Source organism: Anser cygnoides, chromosome 2 (genome assembly GCF_040182565.1).
Source record: "Anser cygnoides isolate HZ-2024a breed goose chromosome 2, Taihu_goose_T2T_genome, whole genome shotgun sequence".
Taxonomy (NCBI): Eukaryota; Metazoa; Chordata; class Aves; order Anseriformes; family Anatidae; genus Anser; species Anser cygnoides.
This window is the reverse complement of record NC_089874.1, coordinates 47,860,442-47,888,148: the sequence shown is the minus strand read 5'-3', so window position 1 is coordinate 47,888,148 and position 27,707 is coordinate 47,860,442. Positions and strand designations below refer to the sequence as shown.

Sequence of the window (27,707 nt, the reverse complement as noted above, 5' to 3'; positions counted from 1 at the left end):
CAGATCAAATGTGGATCGTAAGTCACATGTGTGTTAATTTCTTCTGAAATGTTCAGAGCCATAATTGTGATATAATCTATATATATGGTAAGGAATTTACTTGACATATCAACGGATACTACAGTTCTCAACACTGAAATTAAAAAAAAAAAAAACAAATTTGGATTGTAACTTTTTCTTATTTAGTTAGAATGATTTCTGACTCTCCATCACTCAACAAGAGACAACTGGTACTCTGTTCTGAGTACACTGATTTTGGCTGCAAGACATCTTTAGCACTAATAACAATCTCTGCTCTCCTGAAATTGGACTTTTCCTAGGGTTCATCAGAAATCCACCCAGAACGGCACTATACATGCCAGCTAAATGGTAGGAAGCATAGGACTTCATAGTACTCTGCAAGAGAATACCTCCCTTCCAAAAAGGGTAAGATACAACCCTCAAAGCATACATCAAATGAGGCAGATGCCTACTGAGATGACTTATGATGACTCACACCTGCTGAGAATGGTCCTTGTAGGCACTGTATTTCCAAAGACATTTTGTTCCCGTGTTAGAAAAGCTCCAAAACGGAGCTATCCTGGATTAAAAATAAAACCCTAACACTAAACATCATATCCAAGATATTTCTCTCATTCTTTTTTATTTTATTTCCACATTCTCTAGCAAAACTTATGCTGCACATCACAGCCTGGAATAGCCCCTGGAATCAGGGGAGCAATGAGTTCCTAACCTTGCGGTTGTGACAACACTCTAGGGTACTGCATGTCCGTATATACCCCGACCTGCACTGCAGTCCTTCACAAGAAACCTAGGCAAGGCAGAAAGAATGCACAGGAGGTTTTTCAAGAGAAACCGTAGTTGCACAATACTGAAATACAGAATAAAGTCATAAGCTAAACATACATCTCTGTCTGCCCTGTAAGGTGTTCTTCAGTGGACAGATTGTGGATTCAAAGAAGCACTACCACATCAAAACATCCACAGTATCTTGTATACCACCTGACAACCTGCTTCAATAAAAAGCAGATATAGCAGTATCTTTACTTCATTCGAGCAGAGCAACCAATTAACAATGTGGTGGCTCATGGACACTCCTAAATCCTAAGCAGCTGGGCAATTTGGAGGAAGGATAAAGAATGGGAAATAAGTTTCCAGTCTATTTGTTTATTCTAGACATTAAAGGTATTCGTTTTGACAAACTTCTGTATTTCTGTAATGTATCAAAAATTATTCAGCAAACAATCCAAGATTACTAGAGCAGTTTCAAATATTTTATTTACTTGCCAATTAATAAGGTAGGGAATATGCTCAAAAACCTTGCCTGGGATAGAATTCTCCAGGAAAAAATAGCTGTCACCAGGGGATAACATGTTCTAAGTGAGCTGTGTTGAAATTGTAATGGAGAAAGGAAATGAAGATATGTCTTTTTTTGCCAATTTATAATCATAACACAGGCCTAAATTTGTACTTCTACTCCAGATAAAGAACTCTTCCAAATCATTTCTCATAGATGTTTTTTCTAATCATCTCTTAAAACAAAACACACTGTATCTATATCATCCCATCATCCCTCTCTACATATAGTCCATGGCAGTAAGGTTTCACAACTTTGGGCAAGTTCCTGTATTGACTACTCTTACAATTGGAAAACTCTTTGCCAAAGAGTAGCCCAAGTGGGCTCTTTTGCACCATTATTTTATCCTGAGTATATGAAGAACTGCTTGTTCCCTTCCTTTCTGCAGCAACACATTTTAAAATTAATCATATTTTCTCTTGAATATTTTATTCTATAGACAAAAAAAAATGCCAGTCATTTCAGTCTTTGATTTTTTCAGTACATGTTTCCTAGATCTCCTGCTTTCCTTGATGGTATTTAGACTATTTGAACAGTAAACATCCAAATCTGTATATATCTCCTGTGGACATACTATTTATTTCCATATGAATATAAAAATTTAACATCATTGTTATTCCTGAACAATAGATTTTATAGTCTTTTATTTATTTATTTATTTTTGCAAATGGAAAGAGAAGTCAAAGAGTTTGGATGAAATTTTACAACCGACTGCAAGAAGTAGCTTATGTTTAATGGCTGATAGCACTGAACTGCCACAGTGAAAACAAAGGTTACTCTGCACTTCATGAAAAGAACAGCGCAATATTACTGTCTAACCCTGAGAAATAATTTGATCTTTCAAAGATCAGTCAAATAAAAAGTTATGATTTATTGCAGAAAAAGGAGGGTGAAAGAAGTGTCCTTGTTTTTACATAGATACTTTAAATAAGTCTGAAGAAAAGGGAGTTCTGTAGTTTTCTAATTCTGGACTAAATACAATTCTTTACCAGTGGCAAATCTTAACAAACTAACAAACATATAAATCTTATTAAAACAAAACAAATAAAATCAACAACAACAACAAAGAAATAATGCAAACTCAAAACACACCTATATGTGTTTTCTCTGTACCAAGAACCTGTAGCCCTGTGTAATAATGTGCTGCAAATGTCAGTTCAGAGTATCCAATAATCCATGAAAACCTGAGTCATTTATAAATGCTTATGTCTTCACATGGTATAAATATGAAGGACAGAATTTAAGAATAGTGTGGTGGACAGGGAATGAGGAAAATATTATTCTTGGCACAAAAACATCCTCTTAATTCTTTATCTCAATTGAGTTTTATCCCAAAGAGAATCTAAAACAAGGTAACTCTATCTGAGGTAACTGAATTTCTTTGCTTGATTTTCAAGGCACTTCTGTTTGTTTCAGCAATAGGTAATTTAGAGGCACCTTTTGTCATCATTACATCTTTGTGTTGTGTTTTTTTTCCCTTTTTTTTTTTTTCCCCTAAAGCACAGAATCTAAAGTATGGCATCATCCCTTATGAACAGTCAGAAAAATATCTACACTGTAAGCATACAAAATATATATAGTCTATACATTATATACAGTGAACAGCGTGCACTCAATACACACACAAGTCCCACATGTGCCACACACAGGTTTGTGAACAAACCATTTCCTTTTAGCAGCCTTCTCTTATCAAAATAGAGTAAAACATTGACCACAGATGCTGTTACTAAAGAAAAAAAGTCAGATTAAAAGATTATTAAGGAAAAGATTTTTGAGCCAATGTTAGATGGTTATGTTCTAACTACCGCACGTGTTAACGTGCTGATGCTACACACAAAGCAATATTATGGATGCTGTTCTGGAGAGATGTGAGAATGGCCCAGTAATCAAAATCCTGTAAAGATGTCAGTTTTACTGGACTTAATGAGTTTCCCTCACCAGACCCCTCATCATCGTCAGTCGCGGACTCCTGCATCTCCTCTGTGAAAGCCTGAGATTGGCGGGGGTTATTCTTGCTGTCTGAAACAGTCACTTGTGCTTGTGACCTCTCACCTGAGGTCTCTGTGTGCTGAACTGGCGTCGAGGTAGTTAGGCCCTTGTAAGAAATGTCACCTGTCTCATCTTCCTCAAAGTCATTAAGGCAGTACACTTCATCCAGGTCAAGGTCCAGGGTCCTGAAGCCCTTGGTGACAACCCCAGGCCTCGGGTCCAGGATCCCGCCCAAGTGAGGCTGAGCCAGCTGCTGCCAGTGGTGCAAAGTGGCAGAACCTTGAAAAGGAACAGAAAGACAACCAAAATAAATCAGTAACCAACCCAGAATCCAAAAGGCCTAAAAACATCACTTTGTTTATCCAGAAGTCCAAACCTCGGTCCCACTAAAGGTTTGGAGCTTCCACGATCTGGCTTTAGTATTTCTAGGAAGACAGGCTACAAGGCAAAGCTGCTTCAGCTACTATTCAGCGTTTCCAGGTTGATATGAAATAAACTGGTCGCATCAGCACTTAGGCAAAGTCTGGTGGTAACATGTGGCATACCTGTGCACATGCACATCCCCTCCCCATCAATATTCTCATCTCTCTACATTTACAGTAGGAGTAGAAATAATTCATATTTAAGAGTTGAACTGAATACTATCACAGAAAGCTCTAAGAAGAAAATAAACATACTCCTGCATTAAGCTCACGCCAAGAAAGGTGCTAGAAGCATGCTAGTATTTTTACTACTGGTAGCTGATAGGAGGACACGGCAAGTTCAGCATTACAGCATGTGTTAGAAAGCCACATCAACTCCAAGAACATATAAGTAGACAATACCTCTGAGCTATACATCCAGTCCAAATTCTAATACAGCCCCTATCAGGGCCTATATGCTACAAGAAGTCAACTACTACAGAACTAAATACTACCGTACCTGTAGCTTCATCCTTGGCAGAAAAATGTTTTGAGTGAGGAAAGAGGTGCATTTTACAGAGAAAAGCATTCAGCATACTGTGTTCAGTATGAGACAGTGAGCCCCAAACAGCAATGTATCAGAGTAAACTGATATATACGCCGAGATGGGCCCACTGAAATCAGGGGAGGACTTAGCCAATTCCTCAAACAGAGACTAAATAGTGCTTGCAAGATATTCTGTTTTCCCATGTGCACCCACCAGTCACTACTGTGTAATGTGTGACTTAAAACTATTCTCTTCAGTTCCTACGACACTAATAAAGCATATTTGTTTTCGTCTCTGCCGGCTCAAATCAGAGCCGTTTTTGCTCTGTTGTTCCTGTCCCTTCTCCACAAACCAGAACAGGGACTCTTGCAACAAGCTGCCGTACAAATGTCTCACCACTATTAAAAAACTAAGAATGTTCCATTTGTTGCACGGTCTATGTAAAAATCTAAAACACGGTAATAACTAAGGGAGAAATAGCTCTTACACACATTATTTTACATCTGAAAAAAAAAACACCATGGAATGAGAACAAACAGCATTTCACAATAAGGATATTGCGTTGCAGGAGGCTTACTGTAAATAGAAGTGAACTGAGAAAACTTTTCTTTACATTAACTGAGGTCAGTGAGTAGCCTTGTAGTGAAGTCTATCTAAAAAACCTGCAATTTTTAGTTCAATATGAAAAGATTATGCAAGACAGTACAATTGGATCTGATGGGTTAATTTAGACAATGGACTTATTTTATTTATTTATTTTTTTAATGAGTTTTGAGAGACAAACAGGGATTTAGACTGATTGGTACACTTGAGGTTCAAAAAATAGAAGCCATTACACTGCCAAAATAAATAAGCGTAACAAAAAGAACATCCTTATAACTTGTATTTTTTTTTCTGAATTGTCAAAAAGGTCTATTTTTTTTGGCTTCTGTATAGAAGAAATATTCCTGAATGTGGAGAAGTACCATATATTGCCAAGTCTTAAGCAAAGAGCAGAGCTTTGCTGTATGACAATACTCTCAAAAATTCCAGAAAGAAAAATGCCAGAAATCAAGATTTCTGCAGTGCATGCAAGTATAAAATCCTGTTGCTAATTAACTTCTACGTACAATCTTCCAAAGAAGTAATCTTTTGCACTTCATGTATCACCAAAATCTACACTCAGAGAAACTCTGCAGAGTAAACACACTCTCAGAGTAAACACACTAGAATATCTGTATTTTGAGATTTAACATTTCCATTGATGCTACATGTTTTCAACTTCTTTTTGAAAGGAGGATGTCCAGGTTCCTTTACACCTCTACTACTTTAATCTTGATCTCATAAAATGTGGCTAAGTGAGCTTATCTCTTCCATAGAGAAAATTAACACAAATGCAGAAAGCAACGTAATACTTGTGAACTTTCAGTTGTGAGCTGATTTAAAAGCCAAGTGAAGGGAGGAATATGATACTGTGTCCTATATTTAATCTCAGGCTCTTACTAGTTTAGTAAATTATGTTAGTTTTCTTACAGAACACAGGGAGCACTATTTTGTGCATAAGTACAAGAAGCATAACACAGAGATGATTTTAGGGCATGAGTGCCCTTAGAAAAATAATAATTAAAAAATTCTGCTCACAACTTCTGATAACAATCTGCAGGTATAGCAGCAGACTATTTTACCACAGTAGCGTGGAAGTATCCATGAAGTTTTTTTTATTAAAAAAAAAAAAAAAAGGAAAAGAATTAAACCACATGAAAAATACTCAGGAAAGAAACTAAGCTTAATAGAGAAACAGAATCATAAACGTGTATTTAATAAAAGACAACAAACATTAAACTTATGAAACAGGCAGACAAAAACATACTATAAATGAGATGCAAAACCAAACACTGGAAGTACTTTAAAAGGTGAGATAATTTTAAGGAAAAATTGACCCAGTGAGAATGAACAAAACTAGTAAAAAAAAAAAAAAAAACAAAAACCACAAAATCACACAGATAGAAAGATGATAAAGAATTTAAAGAGTTTATTGGAAGAAAAAAGCAGATATAATGGGATGGTGACAGAAATCTATTACAGTGGTAGCAAACAGTAACTTAAATGAAGTTGGATCATCCCATGATGTACCAAGCTTTTTATGACCACTTAAAAACAACCATGAAAACAAACTACTAAAAACTGCTAAACAGCATTGACTTGTGTGCTATGGCTATAGTTTCATTTGAATAGGTAGATACAGCACATCACTTTTTTCAGGACACAAAAAGGGTTGGTTTTACTTCCAAATACGTGTCATGCTAAATTGCTCCTTATCAACAAAATAAGTTTGTTCTGAAAAGACAAAAAATGAACTTATGCAAATAAAAGACATAGAGACAATATAATGTAACACAACAGTTCTGTCTGAGAGAGAGGGGGAGAGACCAAAATAGAAAGAAACCAAAGCTACATTACATAACTAGTGCATCTCTGCAGTACTATAGTAAAAAAAAATAAATTATTTTGTTTAAAACCCGAAGGCATTTACTCAGTTTTCACTGCCAGCAATAACCTGAAAGATCTGAAGAAATCCAGGGAGACTATACTACTCTTATGTACTGTCAACTTAGGCAGACCACAGAAATGCACTTAGCTCTGAAATAAAGCTCTAGTCCTGACTACCAGTAACATACACCTTGTCTTTTTCTGAGACAACAGGGAGGAAATTTGGCTAAAATAACCTATTTCATGCATGAAACCAAAGCCATAGAAACTCAAGTGTGACCTCTCAAACAGCCAATTAAAGTCCAAAGGTCATCTTTAATCACACAGGTAGTCCTATTAGACCAAATGAACTAATAAAGTAATAAACTAAGTAAAAGTGTTTGCAGACATTTGCAGAACAGAGATTTGATGAACTCATACTCTGTTACTTTATTTTCGATAATCAACTACCTGTCTTTTCTAAGTATGAAACAGTAGCATTGAGATTTAGCTCACATGTAAGGGAGTACTGCTTATGCATGTATGGCCTGTAAAACTTATTTTATTCCCTTAGCTGGATTTGTTTTCTAACACTTTTAAGGCTTGTGGAAAAATGTAGTAGCTAGAAGATTTCAAACCAACAGCGTGGATTACTGTCTCTAAAGTAAAAAGAGTATGTATTGCAAAGATTTCCTGCTTTCTGATGATGGATAAGAGACCACAAAGAGTCACTAAGAAGAACAGATAAAGGCCGAGGCCCTTTGTTATCACCTTCTAGTGGTTTCACAATCTGAAGCTTTTCTGGCAGGTAGGAGCGACTGCTGATAGACATTCCCGAATATCCAGTGAATTCTGAAAATCTGGAGTGAGTTCCCAGGGACATGATGCTCTCTGTGGGAGTAACGGAACCACTACGGAGTTCACCCTTTTCTGCCAGTTCCCGCAACTTCCTCTCCTGCTCTTCTTCAAAGAACTTCCTCTCCGAAAGGTAATTCTCCCGCCTAAGGGACAGCCTGCGAAGGGCAGTCTCTAGGTCACTGGAGCCTGGTGTCCCTGGAGTGCCAGGCTTCTTCATTCTGTCTTCATTTCTAAAACATAAAAAGGACAAAAAAAAAAGTGTGGGTGGGGAAAAAAAGTCTTTGAGAAACTTAAAAATTTCACATGACAGTTTGGAGACATTCACCAACACCTTGAACTTATTATATCTGGGAACAAGTCACTACTCTTCAAGACAGCTCAAAAGCAAACACCAATACTTTCTCTTTCATATTAAAACCATTTTGAATCTTAGTTCCTTGTTGGAAAAGCTGTGCTTTAGTTAAGAGCTTCCTCCTACAAAGAGCTGAGAGATGTCTACTCGTTGTCTCTCTCTCATGGTTATACAAACCCAAGTGAGTAGGCCAAGTCTTACAGGGCCGACACTGCAAGAATAAATCAGTAAGTCACACAAGTATGTTATGCTGATAAATATTCCTTGTTTGTTTTGAGACATTAATTAGTTTTTGCTATACAGTATAATGTGAAGCTATACTGGGGGAAGAGACAAGTACCCAGAAGAGTTAACTTCTAACCAGTTTCCTCCACAAGTTTTCACATTAGGTTGTCTACATCCACCCATCCATCCACTACGTTACTTATTTATTCATTTTTATGATCAAGAGTTAGCTGTAGCTGCAACTTAGGTTGGAACTCCATGGCATTAATGTAAAATTGTGAAAATATAAGTATTTAAGTACTGAACCACATTTGCACAAAGTGTGGTTTTACATTATCTGCTGATGATGCACCTCCAAACAGGTGTGAGTTGCAGAAATTGATACACAGTACTTTCAAAAAGCCTTTTTTAAAAAAAAATAAATAAATAAAAACTTGAGAGCTCAAGAACTAAAAGCACAAATTAAAGTAACTTTTGAAGATACAGGTCATCAAGTTAGCTGCATGATGTGAGACAAAAAGGGAAAACCAGAAACCCTTTGCCTCTATGTCAGAAACAGAACAAAAACAAAGCCCAGTGTTATAGTACTGACCCATTCTCAGAGGATTCTGTCTCTAGGATGATGCTATTTGTCTTGTTGTCTATCATAATGTTAGAGATGTCTCCCCCATAGAAACTGGATCGTGGAGTGCTGACACAACTAGACATGAGTGAGTTCATAGCAGAGGACTGGTTAGAGCCTGGGATATTCATCGGTGATGGAGTCATGGATCTTTGCTTGACAACTTGGTTAACATTTCTCACAGTTTCGAAGACCCGCTTCTGATGACTGGTAAGAGATACACATAGTTAATAATCACACAGTGCCTTCTTACTTTAAGGACAACCAGAGAAACAGGTAACCCTATCACAGGTCCACCAAACACCTTTGGAGTATTTGTAAAGAAGTATATGTAGGTTCCCATATTCACTACAGTCTGGCCACTACATTCAATCCATCAATACAACACTTGTATCATCCTAGAATATTTTAGACATAATGTTTGGGTGCATGGACCCTCTCAAATCTTCATACAAATTAAGTCAAAGGGCATTTCAGTACATTACCTAAAAAATGGTTAAAGTCATTGTGTGAAAATTAGATTTTAAAAAAGAAAATTCATCTCCATTCATTCAATTCTTAACTATCAGCTAGCTAATCCATTTCAAAAGAGAATTCGGATTTTCTCAACTGCAAGCAAATCTTGCACTTCTTTTTGCAATCAATTTCCCACCCCCTTAAGTAGCATTTTTTAAAAGGAAAATAAATCAGAAAAACAATGGAGCAAGAGTCTAGGGAGAGACTGTCAAGACTGAAAACCTAACTTTTGACTTAGTTATACAGCTTATTTTTCATCACCACCATTGTTCTGGCATCATAACAAACTCTGTTCATCTGCTTCAAAATTAAGATCAGATGACACTTCAGCAGAAGGTTCGTGATAAAATAAACTTGCCCTACATCATGGTAAAAAAGCACTATTAATGATTTATTTTACAGTTCAACAGTGGCTGAACAGAAGAAGAGCAAAACCCTTCCAGCTTAAAGGTAATGCTCCAGTGGTATAACAATGACAGCATGCCTTATGCCTTATTCAATGTCATTCAAATTTTTGCCCTTCTGTTCAAGCATGCTCAACAGTTACATCCTTCGTATGTAGGCTCCAAGTCTATGGCTGTTTTTCTTTAAGAGGCTGAATCTAAGAGCATCTATCAATAAACAGTCCGACGGAGGTTACAGTTACCACTGCTCATCAAATAAATAAAACCCAGAAGAGCTATGAAATCTAAAAAAAGGTGTCCTTCTTTGGCACAGGCATAAAAAGTCATCCTATAGAAGTTAAACTATGCTTAAATTAGACTAATCTGGAAGGATAAATCCAACAGCATGTGATCTTGTTAACATTTTTTTGATCTTACATTTTTCTAATTGACATCTCACTTTGTCAAAAGCTCATTTACAATTCTTGACTTTTGCTCTGAGAAGGTTAAAGTATGTGTCAAATGGTTCATAAATATACTTGGAAGGTTTCTTGGAACTGGTTACCATACAGACCCTGACTGTCCTTTCTTTCTAAAGGTCTGGTCAAAACAGGTAAAAGCTCTTAAAGACCCCCTTAATTAGGATTAAATTGTTTCAAATTAACCTAATTTGTGCACTTAGGTGAGATAAACCTGTTGAGGTACACATGCAACTTACGTCAATAAAGCCAGTTCTGCCAAGCTGAATCTATCTTTAGCTTTTGGACCTTCACAAGTACTTATTTCAAACTGCTCCTGTTTAATTCAAGAGAGCTTTAGCAGAATGCATGCCAACTAAACTACACAGGTGTAACTGGCAGCAGACCAAGTATACAACCACACTGAATCCCTGCCTTCATCGATGCTCTCCCTGTAAAAACTGGATTAGTTCAATAATTACCTGGTTAATTCTGCTATAACATCTGAAGAGAGAACCCAAGGGACTGAATCCCCTTATCATTTACTGAAGAAACACCGCGTGGTAAAACACAAGAAAAACAATCTTTTTTTCATTCTCAGAACCACATTTTCAGTGCTCAAGGATAAAAAGTTTGTAAGGTAAGGCAAAAACTATATATGGGAATTCTCCTTTGGTAACTTAAATAGAAAAATGTAAATTATTATTATTATTTTCCCTTCCCTCTGTCATTCACACTTTTCTAGAAATTTTTCCCTATAAATCCCTAGCTCAAATATTTCCTGTCTCTTCCTTTCTTATCACATAATAATTAATTTCAGATAGAATCAATCAATTAGGAAACAATTCTTTTCAGTCATACGCCAAGTCAGGAGAGTCGGGTTCATCTAAATGTAGTTCTTTCCTCATTGACCCTTCTATTTCTGCTGCCAAAGAATCCTGTTAAAAACAAGCACAAAAGAAAAAAAAATCAGAGTATAGGTTAATAGGTTGTCGCTGCAGAAAGTAATTGATTAGTTCAAAAAAATGCCTAATGACCAATAAATTGCCATTCCAGAAAAAAAAAATAGGTTTACAAACGAAAATTGACTGGAAAGTTGGAAGACTAATAAATGTACTAAATGACTGACAAGTTATGGCTTAGCTTCATACGGCTACATATGCCACAGGACACATAACATAGATAACATATGACAAAGATCCTGAAAAAAACCACATTACAGACAACAACAGAACCCAAGTCCCGAAGCTTTTCGTAGTAAATTCCCTACTCAATAACACCCTCCTCTCACGTCAAAAGTTTTGCTTAATTTGTTTTTATTTAAAACAAACTGAAAGCATTCTTTCCATTCACAACATTACACACCAACCCACAAGAAAAGACATGGTTCTTGGCATAAAGTATTACATACTTCCGCCATGGGGTTAAAGGTGACAGACTACCAGTTCTCCACTGCTGGTCAGTAAGCATTACTGCCTAAGTGTAGTTAAGCCCACAATCTAAATGCTTGGTTCCCTGAATCAGCATTTGAAAACCATTTTATACAAAACACACAAACCTATCTGAGCACAAGCATACTTTTCTCAGCTTTCAACTGAGCTTTTCAATTGCGTTTGTGCAAATACAACTTACATTATTAAATGTCTGTACTTTAAGTTGGCATATATTTCACCTCAGAAGGGACCATGAAATTAATTTAACAAACCACTGAATTTTCAGTGTCTCTAAAACAAGAATGTATATGTAATATTCAAGTACTGAAGAACTAGAATGTATATGAGTGACTAGAAGACTCCCAGCAGAGTCTTGAAAGCGCATCTGAAAGCAATAAGTTATGTTATCAGGAAGTTACATCTCCAAGGATACTGATGAAAATCAGGAAGCTCCTATTGAAAACCATGCACCACCATACACGAGATGCATAACAAGGTTGTACAGAACTGTGTAACAATCTATTAATGCTACCCGTGATTCATAGCATAAGCACAGGCAGCTTCAGATTGTAGATAATATTGAGTGAAAACAACTAACTACACAGCACCACTGTTTGAGAACCAGGCATGCAGAGTCAATCACTCAAGTATCCTGTAAAACTATGCATACATATTTCAAGCATGGTCCTGTCTGGCCTAGCTTAACCCATCCCTACGGCTGTAATTCAGATGCAAACACTCATGTTTCCTTCCTTTGGCTGTTTTCTGGTGTGTTCTTATCTTCTTACCATAGGGAAGAGACCGAGAGAGTGGTACCGACGTGAGATGGCATTTGGCATAGTCTTGTTCCTAAGGTTTTTCAGCTCTTCTTGAGCCTCATGAAGCATTTCCATGCACTCTGCATACTTGTCTTCCAGCTCACGCAACTATAACATACAGAAAACAATCCAAGACATTATGGGCTGCACTAGAGTCACAAAAAGCCTGCAAATTCTTTTAATGCTAATAAATGGTAATGGTGTAGGGAAGAATATCCCACTCTAAATGAAAATAACCCCAAAGAGTAAACTTAGTATTATTGAAAATCATGAAAAACATGGAACAGTAACAGGAAGGGAATACGTAAAGGTTTATGCTGATGATTAACAAGGAATGAGAAGGAATTGCTTGTTCCATTTCCTGTCCTCTGTATCTCCTTGAAGCCACTGTCAAGGAGAAGATACAGAGCTAAAAGTGTCTTTAGTCTGATCAGGTACAATGGTTCTAATTTGCCTGATTATTGCCATGATGGCCACAGTGGCAAACAGCATGAGAAAAGAACAAGACATTTCACAGCGTTGCAAAAGGACTTAAGAATTTTAAAACCAAGACTTATATATAATCATATAACCTCCAACAGCCTAAGACCTTGCCTTATTTTTTGCTTGACTTTCTCAGGAAACACATCTTATGTAACCACTGTGTCTGCAGATGTCTCTGTAGCCTCACAGTTTTTGAGTTCACCAGCCATTTCAACAAAGCTTGGAAAAGGGGCAGAAGTCTGAAATACCGCATACTGAAATATGAGTTTCATAAAAATAAGCTACTCAGCTTAGAAACAGAGAACCCGATGGAGATTCAGGAGCTCAGCCTTTGTGGAGCACCATAGATAGAAAAGGACCACCAGTAGGAAAGGCTTCCATGGGCATTCCCACCTCTGACACCAAGTAGTCCAAGTACGAGACACGTCCTAAGGGGATCAGGCTTTTTTCATTCTGTTTTGTCCATTTTATACACGTGAATGTAGCACCCAGAAGAAAGCCAGCAACAGTGGACTGTCTTTGGTTTACTTACTGAATACAGTATGTGTGAGCTTTTTCATGTTACCTCACTATTCAGAATAGGCCTAAAATACCAGCCCAGATAAGTCATCCTTGAAAAGGTTTCCTATACAGCCCATAAGTCTCAGTTTTTGAAAATGTGTGTCAGTTGAAACAGGAGAGAACAAGAAGGAAATGGTTTTGCACTCTAATGGGAACAAAATATATATATATATATATATATTCCTTCATTCCAATTCCTTCATTCCTTTGTGTCCAGTTCTGGCTCCTCAGTACCAGAGGGACACAGAGCTCCTGGAGCAAGTCCAGAGGAGGGCTACGAAGATGATTAGGGGACTGGAGCATCTCTCATACAAGGAGAGGCTGAGAGCTGGGCCTGTTTAGCTTGGAGAAGAGAGAACTGACAGGGTTTCTTATCAATGTGTATCAATAACTGAAAGGAGGGTGTCAAGAGCGTGGGGCCAAACTCTTTTCAGTGGTGCCCAGCAACAGGACAAGAGGCAACAGGTACAAACTGAAACACAGGAAGTTCCAGCTGAATATGAGGAAACACTTCTTTATGGTGAGGGTGACAGAGCACTGGTACAGGTTGCCCAGGGAGGCTGTGGAGTCTCCTTCTCTGGAGATATTCAAAACCCGCCTAGATGCAATCCTGTGCAACATGCTCAGGGTGACCCTGCTTGGCATGGGGTCACAGTTCTGTGATTCTGTGAAACACATACACAAAATTATTTAATACTCTTGATCCAGATTAGATGAAAACTGCCATGGTAGAGCAAATAGTCATTGCCCTACTTCTAAGTTATTCTAATATTAAGTAGAGTACTCACCTCTGCTGTGAGCTGTCTCTGGGCATCTTTAGCTGCTCCCAAATGCTGAACGAGTTCTTCATTTTCAACCGCACACTAAAATGTGACAAAAATGTTAGAAATACTGTGATGTTTTGTCCTGCCATTATGTCTGTAACCTACACCACAGGTAAGCAGGAAATTTCTAACTTTTGTCAAGACCTTTTGCAGCACTTCTTAGTTTAAAAACATTTGAACGACATTTAAAAATATTAATAGAAAAATATTAATATTAAAATATTAATATGCACTCAGCATCAGCCTATATACCCTGCTAAATGAACCTCCCAGACCCTAACACTAATGAGTATCTGCCCACTGAAACACTTGTACTGATATTCTTGTGTTACTGAAGTCATTAATAATTCAGCGCAGAATTTTACATCTAAGGTTTAAAATAAATTTAATTACTGTATTTGGTGTATAACATAGGCATTTTTAATAAATATATACTTTCCAGTCAAGTATGTTATATACTAAATATCAAACTGACACCCAGATAAGGAGGGTGGAAAGTTTCCTTTAGGCTCTAGCATACAGAAAATTGTAACTTGTCTTCCAGCTACAATGGTAGCTAATTATAGCAATAATCTTGCAAGTGGATTCCTTACAGCTTTTGCCTTTTTCTGTAGATCGACAATCTGAGAGAGGAGATGGGTGATTTCTTCCTGCTGCCGGGCAGCATCTTCAGTTTTCTTTGCTAACTCCTCGGAGATATTGGCAATCTGGATGTTTGCATCCCCTTTAAGAAAAGTGATTACAATCAACATTACAACATGCAAAAGCAAAAAAGCAAACAGAAACATGCTCTTTCAGAACATCACTTGATTCAGCAGAATCCTTCCTCAACATACAGCACCATTTTATTGAAAAAAAAAAAAAAAAACAAACACCAAACAGTACAACACTAAGCCAGAAAGACACAAAATGCTCATGTCACAAAGGAGACTGTACTTCCCCTTAACATTAACATTTTCTGTGCAAAATTACTTTGCATTTGAGAAAGATTTAGCCTACAGCCAGAAATTTCTGCTGCATATACCAAGTCAGCTGGAAATTCTCTTATTTTCCTTATACAAATGGTTGGGATAAGTACTGAAGAAAAAAAAAAAAGACTGATCTTTTTTTTTTTTCTTTTTTATTGAACAATCTCAAATGAGAAGGAAAAAAAGAAAAAGGACATACTTAGCTCTTTTACGCAGTCATTGACAAGCTGTTGTTCTTTCTCTTCATAAGTAATTGTTTCAGTCTTCAGCTGACAGGCCTATTCAAGAAATCCACATCAAATATGCTACATTAGCATGTTTGTTCTTTGCCAGAATGTTGCTACATTTCCATCTGCTTCAGAGAGACACGCTTTTCTAATCACTCCTCCAGAAAGACAGTGAGAAACAATGATTTTTGCCTGCTCTCCCTCATGGTCCAGAAAAAGGAGCCAGGTGAATATTCTGCAGAGATGCTGCTGCATAGAGAAACTTGTACCAGTATCCCCTCATCCCCACTAGATGTCACCAACATATTTTACATTAAAAAAAAAAAAAAAGTCCTAAACATACAAAAGCCACATATGTAAAGCTTGATCTGGTCACCTGAATAAAGCCAGGTGTCTAACTAAATGCTTGATTTAAATACTTGTATACCTGAACAAAACCATTCGGATAGTATTTGAAAATTCCTGGCACTGTAACTGTATATTCCACATAAAACCTCAGTGCTACCTCCTTCTTTGTCTTTCCTCCTCTAACTCTAGGAGCACCAAGAGGAGCCTGGCTACACCCAGCTGGTTCTGTCTGGCACCACCTCGGTGGGCAAGTCGTGTGCCAAGTGCTGGGGATATGCACAGACACTCACAAAAGCCATCCGCAGAGATGCATAGCTCGGAGGTTTTAGATTTGGCTCCATACTGTGCCTCACTGGTACTGTAGACATCACTACCTATTTTCAATGGGCCCTGCATTTACAGTAGAAAATGGTCATGATACTATGTTTTCAAACTTTGGCTCTTTTCCCAAAAGTAATTTTTCTCCTATACCCTGCTACGTGTTTGCAAAATGGTAATATGCTCTCAAAGCTTAGAAATTGTATTGAAAATTACTATAAAATTGTTTATAAGATATTAAGTTAGGGAATGTTATTTCTGCTAGACCTGGAACAGTATATAAAATTTTTAAAAGTGTCATCTGTGAAACAAACAGAATATTGACACATATAAAGGGCAAGAAAGACACAATCTTAAAATATGAACAGACTTGAAACAAAATTGAAGATACCTAATGCAGATTTAGCCTATCAATTTATATTTTGGGAAACACTGATTTTTTACCAGAGAGACCCTATTTGCCTGCAAACTTCAGATCTGCAGCTAAAGTCACCCATGGCTATTGGGTCAGCCCTTTAAGGCAGGTTTCAGGCCATGGTGCTGTACTCGAAAACCTGCCTGTGGCTCCTGCTCTCCTCAAGGCTGTACACCTTACCATATTCTGCTGGCAAGGAAACTGCTATGACTGTAGCTTCATATAGCTCCCATGTTTCAGTCTTTCCTTCATTTAGAAGGATAAAGGACTGTGATTAAATAACTACAAAGAGATCTTTGTCACAAGTGGAATTACGTACTCTTAATTAGACTCTCTCGCAGCTTTTAATACACACTTCTGAGTACCTGTGTTCTGGCATTTAAATGAATAACTGTGTTAAGCAAAACACAAAGGGAGCAACTTCACCTCAGATCTAAGTACAACATTCTCTTCTTCGAGGTCCTTGAGTTTCTTTTGAAGAGAATCCAAGTGAAAGTAGTTCTGGACGGAGGAGGAAGATTCATTCCTCTTGAGCCTTGTAAAAAAATATATAAATAAATAAATTTAAAAAAAAACAGGTTTTAACTCATTTTTACTTGCTTGATGGCCAATCTCACAAGAAAATAGACTGAACAGAGGTCTCAAAGACAACCAGAGCCACATGAAGTATGACTTTGTTCATGGCAGTATGTTTGGGCAGCAATATAATTTCAGTAATTTTTAATTCCCAACATCTCCTTTGGAAAAGTTAATTGGCCAAGACTATGAGAAAAGAAACAACCTTACTATAGCAATCCAATAGCTCCCTGATTAATGCTGCACATGTCTCACCAGAACGCAGTAACAACTTTGCAAGCAAGGGCAGACAGCCCCTCAGAGCCTGCAATGCTGTTCAGCCAGCTAATTGCCTGGAACACACGCTATAAACCGTGCTTTATTTCCTTCCCTCTGCTACTGAAAACAGCATAACATTTTTCAGTGTCCTCAAGTTCTTCAAGCACAAAGGTCACACACGTAGCACGTTCTAGCAGTGTGCAGAGATGTGGGGTACCATAAGCAGGATCAGTGCCAGTGTCATTGCCACGGAGAGCCAACTCCTGTGCAAGTTACAGTGCTGCGTCAGCAGCCTTCCTATCTTCTTTCCTCCCTCCCCAACTCTTGTTGGCACCAGTATAGCCAGCTGGTTCAGTGCAAATCCTTCCAGCTTGTGCCATGTACCAAGTTAATAGTGTTATAGTTCCAGCCTTTACAGGTATCATTTTACTACCTTTCAAAACTATGAAAATTGTCCAAACCACCCCTGCTTAGTACCAGATGAAGGTTCAGCATTGCAGATCAATAACTTACGGAGTGGTACAGATGGACTCTGGCTCACTTTCTTCAGCAGCGCTGGTATAGAACTGGAGCAGCTCATCTTTCATGGAAAGCTCATGCCGTAACTGAGAAACCTGCACAAAGAAATAGCTTGCAGATTGGTAACTTGCTTTTCTAGACACATTGTCAAGTAAACCCACTATTAATTGGTTATTCAACCTCCAAGAATCACCTTCAAACTAAATTAGGTGGTCAAATCTGGAAGAGACCAGAAACCATTTCTCTATGTATTAGAAAGAAAGAAAAAGCATACCTTTAAAATAGACATTTTCTTTTTTAAAAATACAATAATGCAATTCTTAACTGCTACTAAAGATGGTAAAAAAGAAAAATGTTTAAGATGAATAATCCTGACTCTCTACTGCATTAGTCTAGATTCACATTCGGAGAAAGAGATGTACTGCAATGATATCGCAAGAAATTAACATGACACCATCAAGGCAAACATCACTTTATTTTGCATTTTACGTAATGACTGTCACCATCTGGCTTGAATGCAGACCTTGCAGACTAACATTTCTTCCTCTTCAGGAGACTGTAGATAAAATTATTATAGTGCTTGCGCAGGAAGGTTACATTTGAGACTCAATTGTCTGTTGAGCTGCAGAGCAACACATAGAGGCAGGCTGCCATTCTGACGTTGCTGTAATTATGGTGGCTGCAGTCAGTTTCTGGGTGTAGTTTGGGCCTCTGATGACTCCAGAACATGAGCCTGGCAAAGAGGTATACGGGAATCCCATACACGTAACAAGAATGAACAAAACATAATTGGGTGGTTAGGATTCCCTGCAACTGTGAGCTACACAAACTTGCTGAATTTGTATTTTGATTCTTCAACAGAAGGGTTAAAGGCCCAATTACACAGTAACACTTAGGCCACTTCACAGCTGCAATTCAAGACCTCAGTGGTAAGAGGTTCTTTCTTCTTTCCTTTCTTAAGTATAAATAGCATAAATGATCAGACAAATGTTTCCTCCCACTTGCACTGTAAGACTTGGTCTTCAGTACTCACTTTCCAATGCACAGATTGCAGAACACATTCCTTTTTATTAGACTTCTACTTTTTGTATTGTAGGCATAATTATACCTGCAGTTATTACTGGCAAAACCTGAAGAGTGCCAATAAAATAGATTTAAGCTGCATTATCACCAAACGAAAAGAAGGCTCAATGCAATAAAACACTTAAACTACGCAAATTTTTAAACAAACAAGGTCATTTACTTTACTACAACTACTCTGCAAAACTATATGTGCTAAGGCACCAAAGTCCTCCTGAGACATGGTTTCAAAAAGGAAATGCACATTTCTAAAAATGCAAGGAAAAAAACAACAAACCACATATCAGCCATGGAACAAAATCAATGCATTCATTCTGCGAGGTTCATTTTCCTCCATTTCAGGGAAAGCTAAAAACCGTGCCAAAATATCAATCTACTTCCTTCCAGCACATTATGGCTCAGCCTCTTCAAGTAGCAAGGAAACAGATACTGTCAGTGGGTGGGCACTAGATCATCTCTAGCTTTTTCTATCCTTTTCCTCCATGAACCAAAACAACTGAGCATACTATTTTTACTGCCATTTCAAAGCATTCCAGTTCTGCAAAGGAGGGTGAACAGACAGAGAGAGAAACCTTTTACAGCAAGAAGAGAAGAGGCCATGGGTACAAGCTGAAGCACAGGAGGTTCAGGAAGCACTTCTGCACTGTGTGGGTGACTGAGCACTGGCACAGGTTGCCCAGAGAGGCTGTAGGGGCTCCCTCCTTGGGGATATTCAAACGCCGCCTGGACATGGTTGTAGGCAGCCTGCTCTAAGTTATTCATAGCATGACACACATACCATTAAAAACTTAACTTTATACTACACATCAAAATCATTTTGTTTGCATATTACAGAAACCCCACATCCTTCAGACAAACCATTTTAGGCAGTTTTTACAGAATTTTATAAGCTCCCGTTCAATTCTCTTTTTTCCCTTGCCTATAGAGACAATTGTCTTAGTTACCATTTTGTTTGTATATTCAAAATTCAGCATTAACAGGTGATCTGAAATCAACTAAAGAAAGAATTTCAATATGCAAGCATCATGAGCTCCAAGCCTGATGCGCTCTGCCTCAAAAGCATCAATTTCTGAAGGAGTCAAAATGACAGCATGAAAGATGGGCGTTGATAAAACACATGGCCCAGTGTACCAAGCCATCTGGTAAGAAGTTTATTTCTGGTGTTCCTTTTCCTAATGCTGCTCCTGAGCCTCTCCAAACACAACCGGGCCTGGCAAAGGCAGACACTACCTGCATCCCCACGCCCTCCTCAACCAAATCCTCCATTCTGGATGCATGGTATGAATGCCTGACCAGTCATTATATGCATGCCCAGTAAATGTCGAATCAACCAATGCACAAATAAACGTCTGCCACATGATGGGCAGCAAGCAATAGTACTCTTCTGGATAGAACAGAATTAGTTTTCCTTGCCAAAAAGAGTAGGCCAAAAGGGATTAATTCTCTGTGGGTGCTTCACCGCCATTTATAGTGCATCTAGGATCTCTCCATCTGTGCTTTATTTATCAGACCCCATCTTGGATATAATTCAACCCCCTACATCCCCGAGCATTTTTAGTAGCAGACATTTTTAAAGTTTTTATTCCACTGTGTTTCATTGTTCTCCTGCTTGCCCTACACCTCTGGGATTCCTCTCCCTCTTGTTGAAACATACATATGGGCAAGGTTCACAAACCAAGATCACTGCCCCTGAACACAAGAAACATTTGACTCTACCTCAGCCAGTCATTAAGACAGTAGAGTTTAAATAGCGACACTGAGTGAAAGATGGAGAGCTCTTTTAAAGCATCTTGTATGGTTGCATTGAAGATCCATCCAGTAAGAATCTGCCAATACCCACAGCAACCCACTCCCCATTCAGAGGAATACAGTAAGAAATATCAACTGTATAGACATTCAATTAGAAATGCAACAGTATGTGTAAAACAAGGCATTACTCCAAATAATTAGAAGTTTTCAGTTATGTTTTATAGAACACACTAATTCAAAAAGACATGCACCGTCACATTATATTTTAAATGTGTTCATCAACAGTCTAAAGCATTGTCACTGCAGTCAAAAACTGAGAGAAATGTCTGTACTGCAGCAGGCTAACAGTCCATGCTTCAATAGATTCTGCCACAGTTTCCTGAAAAGACAGACAGCCAAATGACAAGAAACTGAGAGATCTCAGCAATCTTGACAAAGTTTGTCCCACCCTTTGCTTCACAGCATAACCCAGCACTCCCTAACATTGACAAGTTCATACATACAGAGCAAGTTAAATAAAAATTAGCAATCACTAAAATGTATCCTGATCCATCTGAAAAATGGAGTCTTAACATCAGTCTATGAAACTGACCCTGCTTGGAAAAGGCGGAAAGCACATGATTTCAGTGAGTGTGCACTACTGGAATCTCTATAAATATAAAAAGTAGTCATATTCAATTTGAGAAGCAAAGGGAAGCACTCCTAGCATTCAAATAGCATGATCTAAAAGCCAAAATTCAACTTGGGTATAAATAGAAAAGCATTAGGGAAAAAGCAATTAAACATCCATCAGAGAGGATGTGAGAGGACTGAGAAAGATTCAGGGGAGAAACAAGAAAAAGAAAGAGCTGTAGAAGGGAAAAAGTGATTAGTGAGGGGAATTATACATAGGATGGGAACAAGGACAAAATCAGTAGAAGAAAACAGTGGGTAGAGTGACTCAGAACCAAAAGAACAGCTGATTTTAGAGGAAAATGAAATCTGAGGCATAGCATAAGTCAGTATTCCACCCCCGCCCTCCAAATGGCCTTGATTTGAGCCAACAGGTCAAATGACTTTTTTTGGTCATACATCTGCAAGTGTACATGGTGTAAAAATGGCTGTCCAAACTGCTACAACATGGATTGACCTGCTATGGATGGGATGCCCAGGAAAATTAAGTATGGAAAAGGTAAAGAAAGAAGGAAAATTCTCCCCATCACACCGCAGATACCTCAGTCAGGCATGAAAATCTTACCTCTTCCCTGATGTGTTCTACTTGCTCCTCAAGGAACTCGTTTCTTTCTGTCAGTGATTTATTCTTCTTTAAAAGTGACTGGCCAATCCGAGCAGCTAATTCTAAGTCCCGTTCTTTCTGTAAAGCATTAAGAAAAGAAAGCAAATGGCAGAGGGAAGGGTAAATTTGTCATAGAAAGGAAGGAACAAGTACTTAAAACAATAGAGAGCCTTTTTTCCTTCTGCAAGGGTTTGTTTGTTTGTTTAGGTTTTGCTAATTTTCTTTTTCTCTTTCTGCTTATGTAACACTGACATTCAGAAAAGACTGGCCCATACAGAGGTACTGAACCATAGCATAGCTGCAAGGTCTAACGTCAAAAAATGCAAGCCAAACCAGAACTAGTTCTTCATTATGGCTTTGAGAGACTACCAGGGGAAACTATTGCATCACCTTGGTATAGCATTTCCTGAATGCTATCACAGAACTTCACAGGTTTCATTTTAAGGACTTTAGAAACACGGTAAAAATGCCAAAGAACTCAAAGCATTCTGCAGTTTCCACTTGCTCCACCTTGAAATAGAATGCAGCCGGCTGTGCAGGAGCCAGTCCCCTTACAGTGAGTATTCAGCCTCCTATCCTCTTCATGTAAGCAGATCCGTTAGTGCTTTAATATAAAACCAGATCCTATCCCTTTCTTTTTTTGCAGATGCTCAAATCTACATGAAGTAGAATTCTCATTCCATGTTTTCCCCTCTTTTACCTCTTTCTATGTGCACAGAATTGGAAATAGCTCAGCTAGGCACTACATGTACCAATAATAATTAGAGGCCAGTCCCACTGATGACACTTATCTATACACTAGGTTGTAATCTGCCTGTGGCAAGATGATAAACAGCGTAAAACTCTGCAACATTCATTAAGCATTTTCACTGATGATTTCCTTATTCAATTACTAGAATTATTCTAAAATAGTGCAAAAATGGCACTGTGGTCATCTCCCCACTTATCTTTAGTTCAACACCATTTGAAGAGCAGTTTTCTTCCTTTCACATATTTACTGAAAATACTATTTGGGGCTTATTTACCCAGCTGACAACAATTTGATTTATGACTGAAACCTACCTTGTGACACGCATGGCAAAGCCTAAAAAACCTACAACTACTCCTAACCTGGACTGGAAGTAAGTCGATAAACGTGTTCCTACTATACTCTGCTCTGGTGTGGCTTCACCTTGAGTACTGGGTGCAGTTTGGGGTGCCACAATATAAGAAAACTATTAGAGTCCAAAGGAAGGCTACAAAGATGCTGAAGGGCCTGGAGCTATAAGGACTGGCTGAGGTCACTTGGTTTGTTCGGCCCAGAGCAGAGCAGGCTGAGGGGAGGCCTCATGGCGGCCTGCAGCTCCCTCACGAGGGGAGCGGAGGGGCAGGCGCTGAGCTCTGCTCTCTGGGGACAGCGACAGGACCCGAGGGAACGGCATGGAGCTGGGACAGGGGAGGGTCAGGCTGGGGGTTAGGGAAAGGTTCTGCACCCAGAGGGTGGTTGGGCACTGGGACAGGCTCCCCAGGGCCGTGGTCACGGCACCGAGCCTGACAGAGTTCAAGAAGTGTTTGAACAACACTTTCAGACATGGTGTTTGATTTTGGGGTGGTCTTGTGTGCATGCAGGAGTGGGACTTGATGATCCTTGTGGGCCCCTTCCAACTTGGGATATTCTATGATTCTATGAATTTGAATGAAGAGGCTTTCATAGTGAAAAAATGAAGTTTTGTAATAATAAAGTGATGGGTTATTGATCACTGCTGTCTTGACAAATAGCGTTTTCCAAATGATTTTTGAATGTCCGTATTGCATTTGCATTAAAAGCCACTGGCATTATCTAGCCATAAAATCTCACACACAATCTTTTAGAACAGTAAGTCCCACAAAGCTATCCAAAAATGTTTAGTTTACATATTTGGCCAACTTATTGTTCAGCAATTCAGCTCACTTCATAAATATAAAGTGAGGGGAAAAAAAAACACATCAGTGCAGCTTTGACTCTACAGAGGCAGAACTATCTAGTAGCAAGGTTTCTGACCTCAAAGCTGAGGAACACAAATGTGTTTCCAGGCTCTTTAATTAACCTTTCTAGACTTCCTACAAAATTTTTTAGCAATTCAACTCTAAATCTCAGTTTGGGGTCAGGCCTCCTCCTCAGTGATATGGAATTGATGTATTACAGCAACATGAGTAATAAAAACACTGAAGTCTTACTGATTCTATGATTAATGATTATGATAACTTAATGATTCTATAATTCTAGGAAGTTAGACACATTTAAACCATTCTTAGGAAGGGATGAGAAAGCAAGTTCACAGAGGAATCTGTTCCCGTTCTTAGCACATATCCAGAAAAGCCTGATATCACTCCCTTCGCTCCCTTTTCAGGGCAATAGGCACAGATTTTCAAAGGATCTGCATGCAAGCTGTTTTGATATCTTCCCTTTCCTGTCTGCATGGCCAAAATACTGCACCTCCCACCCTGCCAACTTTGTAATACATTCATTTGAAGCTTGCCAACAAGAACAGGCAGACATTTAGGTTTTGGGTTTGTTTTTCATTTGTCTGTGTTATGGTAGCAGAAGGAGTTACACCTTCACTTCTGCAAACAGGTTTAATCTCTTGTGATAACCAACATTTAGAGAACAGAGAAAGGAGACGTTAAGTGCACACAACTGCCTAGGAAAAGTGATTGAATTGGAAATGATGGCCAATTAAAAAATAAAAAACCTCACTGAAAATATTTGTTTTATTAAAGGTTCGCCTACTGCACATTTCTCCATTTTCCCTTTGCTATCATCCAGGTAGGGAAAGTAAACCAGATGTTTTAAAACATTGGCTTGGCAAATCCTTCTAGCATTATTCCTGATTTCTGGATCTATAGACATTTGGCTATAGGAACCCAGGAGGAAACAGTTTGGCAAAGTGCTGCATCATTACTAGAAGGAGCCATGGAAACAAATGCAAGTAAATCCCAGCCACACAAGACAAAGGAAGCAAGACACAAACAGGTAACAGCCTGTTACTACAAATAAGTAATTTATTCCTGAACATGGCTTTTAGATAAAGCATTAGTTTTAACTGAAGTTTCCTAAGAAGTTGTTTAAAAGAGATTATCTCAAAGCATGAAATGCAGGACTTTGTACTTAGATTATATTATCAAATATAGGTGAGAGATGTGAGCATTCCCATGCTTGTCCCCTTGCAGAATTGGAGTAATAGACCACAATGGACCTTGGCCACCCAGATCCTATTTTTGACATTGCAATAAGCAAGCAAATAGGTATGAAAGAATAAATTATGTTCAAAGATAAACAAATATAATTGTAACAGTTTTCACCTAAATAATTATTCATAAACCTCATTTGGAAAATTATCACTCAAGCTCACTGCTGACAAGCAGCTAATTTCAAACAAACAATTTATCATGATATTTACTGAACATTCTGTCCTGTAGCTTGACCATTGTTTTTTTACCATTTCCTGAGAGCCAAGGATTACAGTCATAACAATGTACTTAATAACAGTATTAAAAACAAAAACACCACAAAAAAAAAATATATATATATAAAGCTAAAGAAAAAAAGCTTGGAGAGCATTAGTTTTGTTGGTGGTGGTGGGTGTTTTTAAATTTTGTACCTGCATTCTTCTGGAAAGATGCTGAGATAATTATGAATACAAGAGTACCTGTGATTTTTCTTATAAGATTAATCCATAAATAATACTATTAGCTTTACATGTACTGTAAAAAAAAAGTTTCATTTAAAGATTTTTTTTTTCCTCTCCTCATTCATTTTGGCAAATATTTGGCCAAGAATAAGTTAAATGGTCCCAGCTGAAAAATAAGCACAATTAATGAATCCATAGGACTAATGTAAACAAATGACCTTTATTTATAAAGATTATTTACATTTCCAATGAGATGAAGTTTACATACACTCAGGGCACTTATTCCTCCTCATTTGAGAAGGGTCTATGAATAGTCACTACTTGAACCATATAATTTCTGTACTACATTTTCATACTGTGTATGGGTCCTAAACTAAAGAGATGTAATACTTGCCTCTTCAAGAAGACGTGTAACAGCATCTATGTCATTGTATGTTTTAGTCATCTGGCCCACTCTTTCAGCACATAGAACTGTGAAAAGACAAGACGAAACATTAATAATATTGGCAATACCACTGGGAGAAAAATATATCCTTTAAAGAACATAGATTTGCTTATGTTTTCGTCTTAAAACTACTTATTTCAACTATGGGGCAAGTATAACAAAATCTACCAGAAAAAAAAAAAAGTATCAAAGCTTCAAGCTGGGAATACTAATGCTTCTTTTTTGCAGTGAGTATTTGCTTTTGTCAGTGGCAGAACAAACCACTAAAACAAAACTTTCTTTTCTAAAAAGAAATGTCATGAGTTTATGGGAAAAAAAAAATCAAGGAAGACATGAAAATGTTCTTAGACACACAACTAGGATTCTGTTATGTCACCTAGTCACTGTATTGCATGCAGTAGAATTGTTCCATGAATAAGCAACTCCAACAGTGTCAGTAACAATGTTCACCATAAATATGATGTCATAGTAATGGAACTAAGCATTATGGAATGAGACAGCAACGTCAATAAAAAATGCATGCAAAATAATACACCATTCTTATAATACCTACACCACATCATCATGGCCATTGTATCCCTCATAAAAAATGTTTACTAAACTGGGTAAGATGATTAATCACTAAGGTGGAACTGGGAGTTTTGTTAGGCTGAAGGAAGTATGCGGAAGTTTAGTCTATCACCATAGGTGATCCATTAAGAAGCTACACAGGCTTATTTGAAGTCTGCAAGTTTTCTAAAAGTCCACCAATAATCAGAGGAAAAAACAGCTCTTTCTACTCCATTGTGACATATTCTTTTTATTTTCAGCTGCGCTTAATCGTCAAGCCCTGTAATTCTGAAAAAAGGGATTGTTAATAGAGTTGAGTTGATCATATTGACTACTGGCTAGCAGACTGCTGTAATGCAAATTGTTCTTCAGGGGATTTACCCTTGACAATGTCAGTTAAAGCTCAGTCTGACTGACTGGCTAATATTGCTCCAGCATGCATTAAGGGAGGTTGAAGGAAAGACGAATAAGGCCTAATTAGATTTAAAAAAAATATGCACAGAGTACAGCAATAGTACAAAAAAGTTTGTCACCCTAAGGAAATGATGCTGCCTGATTATAAATGTACAAGATACTAAGTACATAAATATACAATCGATCACAACTAAAGGCACATCAATAATATATCAAATGCAATACACAATTTGTTGAAATATGTTATGTTTTTTTCCATACTTGAACATCAGAAAGTTGCCCAAACTACAGCAAGAAGTATTCTGTTTATTTTCCTGTTTTTCAAACTCCACTTCTGAGGATCAAATCCCGAAAACATTTTAGTGACATCAGCACTGCCAGTGAATTCCAAAGAATGCCATTCAGAACGATTCAAAAGAATTACATTTATCCAAGTAATTACGTCTGAAAATGGTAACAGTAAAAAGTTTGTGCTTCAAAGTAGTAATTTGACAAAAATTACAAGCAAAAAATACAATGCATTTGTAAGCTACAAGCTATATGGTCTGCTTTTGACTAATCAGGATCCACAGAATGTAGAAACTTGCAATAGAACATCAGTAACTTGTAGAGAACATCAGCTCTATAAAACAAAGGTGGT

At 37.8% G+C, this 27,707-nt stretch overlaps 1 protein-coding gene across 5 annotated transcripts in view; it reads right to left on the bottom strand.

Moving 5' to 3' along the window:
- Positions 1–27,707, bottom strand: part of TRAK1 (trafficking kinesin protein 1) — a 106,678-nt gene that overhangs the window by 13,327 nt on the left and 65,644 nt on the right. For 3 of the 5 annotated variants that reach the window (XM_013184778.3, XM_013184783.3, XM_066992025.1), the window contains 12 exons: positions 26,054–26,130; positions 21,971–22,087; positions 17,899–17,999; positions 16,978–17,086; positions 15,443–15,521; positions 14,869–14,999; positions 14,240–14,314; positions 12,378–12,515; positions 11,018–11,094; positions 8,770–9,006; positions 7,514–7,830; positions 3,410–3,625 (listed from right to left, as the gene is read on the bottom strand). In XM_013184778.3, the coding sequence (XP_013040232.3) occupies positions 3,410–3,625; positions 7,514–7,830; positions 8,770–9,006; positions 11,018–11,094; positions 12,378–12,515; positions 14,240–14,314; positions 14,869–14,999; positions 15,443–15,521; positions 16,978–17,086; positions 17,899–17,999; positions 21,971–22,087; positions 26,054–26,130 (1,674 nt within the window). Of the gene's footprint in view, positions 1–3,295; positions 3,626–7,513; positions 7,831–8,769; positions 9,007–11,017; positions 11,095–12,377; positions 12,516–14,239; positions 14,315–14,868; positions 15,000–15,442; positions 15,522–16,977; positions 17,087–17,898; positions 18,000–21,970; positions 22,088–26,053; positions 26,131–27,707 lie in introns of all 5 variants that reach the window. The other 2 variants (XM_013184776.3, XM_013184779.3) reach the window with 1 other exon arrangement.